Below are 4298 nucleotides of genomic sequence, written 5' to 3'. Positions count from 1 at the left end.
CACACGTGGCTATGGTTGCTCTCCCTATTTCAAAATGCTTTTCCTCAAAATTATCTGACCCTATAAAATTCCTTTATCTTTGCACACAGCACAAACTTTGTCTAGCACGTGCTCATAAGAAAATGCTCATTTTCTCCATATTAGCTCTCATTCCATCCTTGCTTTCCTGTGCTCGCTCCTCTCAGATTTGAATGGGTTTTTCTGCTGTTTGGATGCTCCTGGGTCCTGTCACACATTGTGTGGCTGCTCTCCAGAGTTATGGAGCTCTTTCCCCTATTTCAAAATGTTTTCCCTCAAAATGCTATCTGACCCTAAAAAACGCCTTTATCTTTGCACACAGCACAAACTTTGTCTAGTAGGATCATTTTCTCCATATTAGCTCTTATTCCAGAGAGTGAGAGTCTCAGATTTGAAAAGGTTCTGCTGCTGTTTGGATGCTCCTGTGTCCTGTCATACATTGTGTGGCTGCTCTCCAGAGCTATGGAGCTCTTTTCCCTATTTCAAAATGCTTTCCCTCAAAATGTTATCTGACCCTATAAAAGTCGTTTCTCTTTGCACACAGCACAAACTTTGTCTAGTAGGATAATTTTCTCCATATTAGCTCTTATTCCATCCTTGCTTTCCTGTGTTTGCTCCTCTCAGATTTGAAAGGGTTTTGCTGCTGTTTGGATGCTCCTGGGTCCTGTCACACGTGTGTGTGGCTGCTCTCCAGAGTTATGGAGCTCGTTCCCCTATTTCAAAATGTTTTCCCTCAAAATGCTATCTGACCCTAAAAAACGCCTTTATCTTTGCACACAGCACAAACTTCTTCTAGTAGGATCATTTTCTCCACATTAGCTCTTATTCCATCCTTGCTTTCCTATGCTTGCTTCTCTCAGATTTGAAAGGGTTTTGCTGCTGTTTGGATGCTCCTGGGTCCTGTTGGGGACACGTGGCTATGGTTGCTCTCCCTATTTCAAAATGCTTTTCCTCAAAATGTTATCTGACCCCATAAAACTCCTTTCCCTTTGCACACAGCACAAACTTTGTCTAGTAGGATAATTTTCTCCATATTAGCTCTTATTCCATCCCTGCTTATCCCAAGCTCGCTCCTCTCAGATTTGGAAGGGTTTTGTTGCTGTTTGGATGCTCCTGGGTCCTGTCGGGCACACGTGGTTATAGCTGCTCTCCCTATTTCAAAATGCTTTTCCTCAAAATAATCTGACCCTATAAAATTCCTTTATCTTTGCACACAACACACACTTTGTCTAGTAGGATCATTTTCTCCATATTAGCTCTTATTCCAGAGAGTGAGAGTCTCAGATTTGAAAAGGTTTTGCTGCTGTTTGGATGCTCCTGGGTCCTGTCACACGTTGTGTGTCTGCTCTCCAGAGTTATGGAGCTCTTTCCCCTATTTCAAAATGCTTTTCCTCAAAATTATCTGACCCTATAAAACTCCTTTCTCTTTGCACACAGCACAAACTTTGTCTAGTACATGCTCATAAGAAAAGGATCGTTTTCTCCATTTTCTCCATAATAGCTCTTATTCCATCCTTGCTTTCCTGTGTATCTGGATGCTATGTAAAATATTTTTGGGGAAAAAGTCCTTTTTGCTTTTGTCTCCTCTTCAGATAATCTTACATTCGATGCACAAGTACCAGCCCCGTGTGCACGTCATCCGCAAGGATTTCAGCAGTGATCTCTCTCCTACAAAACCAGTTCCTTCAGGAGATGGGGTGAAAACCTTCAACTTTCCTGAGACTGTTTTCACCACGGTGACAGCCTACCAAAATCAACAGGTGAAGCTGTGTGCCTCCTTTTATGTTTTGTGTTGATAAAAAAATTTAGTGTGCCCTTTGTGACTGAGATATTAACTTCTCTAAAAAGGATGGAAAAATGTACAATTTAACAGGCTAGAAAAGAAAATCCTTGCTATGGGGTAGGTATAGACATGAAGTATCTACCCAGGAAAGCACCTTGAAGATAAGATGGCCATAGCTTTTACTGTAAAATAAATAACTGAGATCAAACATAAAGAGGTGTATTGTGTTCAAATTTCCTTGCTGCCTCATGGTACAAAACCACTGTCCTGTCCTCACTGTAATTTTGAGGCAGTACAGCTACTCCAGATCAGTTATCTCAGACTAAAAACGTTTGGGGTTTTCATAGCAGTGATGGAAAAAGGTTTGAAGCATCCCAGTCTCATCAGTTTGCTGACAAAATCAGCCTTTGAATGCATGAATTGCATATAAACTGAAATTCTCAGGAATGAATGTCTGGTGAGGAGTCAGGTGAGGAGTCAAGTTAAGCCCCTGAACTTTAGGAAATCAAACTTCCAGTTCTGCAAGGAGATGGTGAATTGGATCCCTTGGGATCCTGCCTTCAGGAACAGGGGATGGAACAGAGCTGGTAGATCCTTAAGGAAATTTTTCATAGAGGCCAGAAGTTAGCAATCCCCAGGAAAATGAAGGGCTTCTAAAGGTAAATTAACCAGAAAAGGAAAGTTAAAGAAGTTGTACCTGCCCTGGATAAAAAATGCTGGAAAACTGGTAACGATTGGTGATAAGGCTGAGGGACTTAACAACATTTTTGCCTCTGTTTTCAAATGAATGAGTCCCTCTTCTCATAGCATTTGAGTGGATTGACAGCAGGATGGGGACTGGGTAAGCAAAATGGCCCCCAATGTTGGTAAGGATCAGAAGAGAAGGCTTTGGGTGACAAAATTAAGGCCTTCCAGTACCAAAAGGGAGCCTAGAAGAAAGATGGAGAGACTTTTATCAGCGTATGTAGTGACAGGATAAGGAGGAATGGCTTCAAACAAAAATAAAATAGCTTTAGGCTCCATATTATGGCTTCAAACAAAAATAAAATAGCTTTAGACTCCATATTATAGCTTCAAACAAAAATAAAATAGCTTTAGACTCCATATTATGAAGGAGTTCTTGACTGTGAATGGGGTGAGGTACTGAACAAAGTTGCCCATTGAAGTGGAATTCTTTCTCCAGAGATCTCAACTTTGTTACTGATCTAAGCTTTTCTTAAACTAGACTTCATTTGGTGTTTTTGAACTGAAAGACAGACCCATATTAAGTCATCTTAAGGCAGATCACAATATTTAATAATTTCTAACAACTGTAAATTCTAACGATTTAGTGAAATCTTACCAAGTTTTTTATTTTGCAATAAAATCAGAGATCACATAAGCAGACAGTGCTCCCATGATTTCTTCTTTTTCTTCCCATAACTCCAAGATATTTTTTCTCAGTCTGGTCCCTTTGAACTGACTTATGTCAGGCTCCAAAATGGATCAAATGCATTACAACACAGTGGTTGGTTTGCTATCACTGCTGTATGGGAAATTTCCTGTCCCCTTGCCCAAATGCAGATGCTCCACAAATTTTAACTGTAGATCAGAGAAGGAAAGAGGATAAGAAAATGAGAAGAAATGACAGGAAATCAGCCTGTCATTCTTCCTTAATGATCAGATTTATAGGACATAATTACACAGAGAGTGAGGTGGATCTCTCAGAAGTTGCTGTTGTTCTGATATCTGGATGGCCATCAAGGGTTCTCTGCTCTGGATATTTTATTTTTTTGTTTCCTTTTTGTTTTTTTTTCAAACCATGGGACTGGCCCCATGAGCTGCTTCACTGTAAAGAAACACTGACATTTCTGTCTCTCTGAATTCCAAACTTTTGGGGATTTTGTTCAAAAAAATCTGGGGTGCACAATCCCATTTTTATAACACCAGCAAGGAGATTCTGGTGGGCTGGAGAAACCTTTTCATTAAAATCAAATTTAAATCCCCTGAATCTGCCTGCTTGCCCTCCAGTGGCTWTAAAGCTTTGCCTTACTGGGGGAAGAGTCTCTGGAAACAATTGTAAAATGTTAGCAAATCCACCACAGGGATTCCCTCTGCTGTAATTCCATCCTCCACACAACATATCTGTCTCTGTACACACAAGTCCCAGGACAGCTGCAAAGTCAGCCYGGCGGAAATTAAGTTCACAAATTAAGCTTCTGCAAAAATAGGAGCTGCATTCCAGATCTGAGGTTAATATCCAGAGGAAGGGCACGGTTCTGACAGAAGCAAAACACCTGCAAATCCCCTTCAGATCAGACTGTGTTAAACCAGTCCCTTCTGAGCAGTTTCAGCAAAACCACCTCAAATTTGGGAGGAAAGGGAGATTTCACTCTCCTTTAATTCCAAAGATTGAACCTCTAGGATAAGGTGAACCTGGCAGAGGGAATAACCAACAGGGAGTATAATATCACAGGCTGCAAGGTCAAAATCCTGGTGTTATATTCCATATTTAACA

General features: G+C 40.7%; 1 protein-coding gene across 1 annotated transcript in view; it reads left to right on the top strand.

Annotated features, from left to right (window-relative positions):
- The window catches only part of TBX15 (T-box transcription factor 15), a 105211-nt gene that overhangs the window by 78398 nt on the left and 22515 nt on the right, over nucleotides 1-4298 (top strand). Inside the window, exon 6 of the mRNA XM_057386137.1 lies at nucleotides 1611-1778. Coding sequence (XP_057242120.1) covers nucleotides 1611-1778 — 168 coding nt within the window. The remainder of the gene's footprint in view (nucleotides 1-1610; nucleotides 1779-4298) is intronic.

The sequence above is a fragment of the Malurus melanocephalus genome, unplaced genomic scaffold (genome assembly GCF_030028575.1).
Source record: "Malurus melanocephalus ecotype Western Australia unplaced genomic scaffold, MMel_1.1 scaffold_919, whole genome shotgun sequence".
Classification (NCBI taxonomy): domain Eukaryota; kingdom Metazoa; phylum Chordata; class Aves; order Passeriformes; family Maluridae; genus Malurus; species Malurus melanocephalus.
This window is presented reverse-complemented; position numbering and strand designations above follow the sequence as displayed.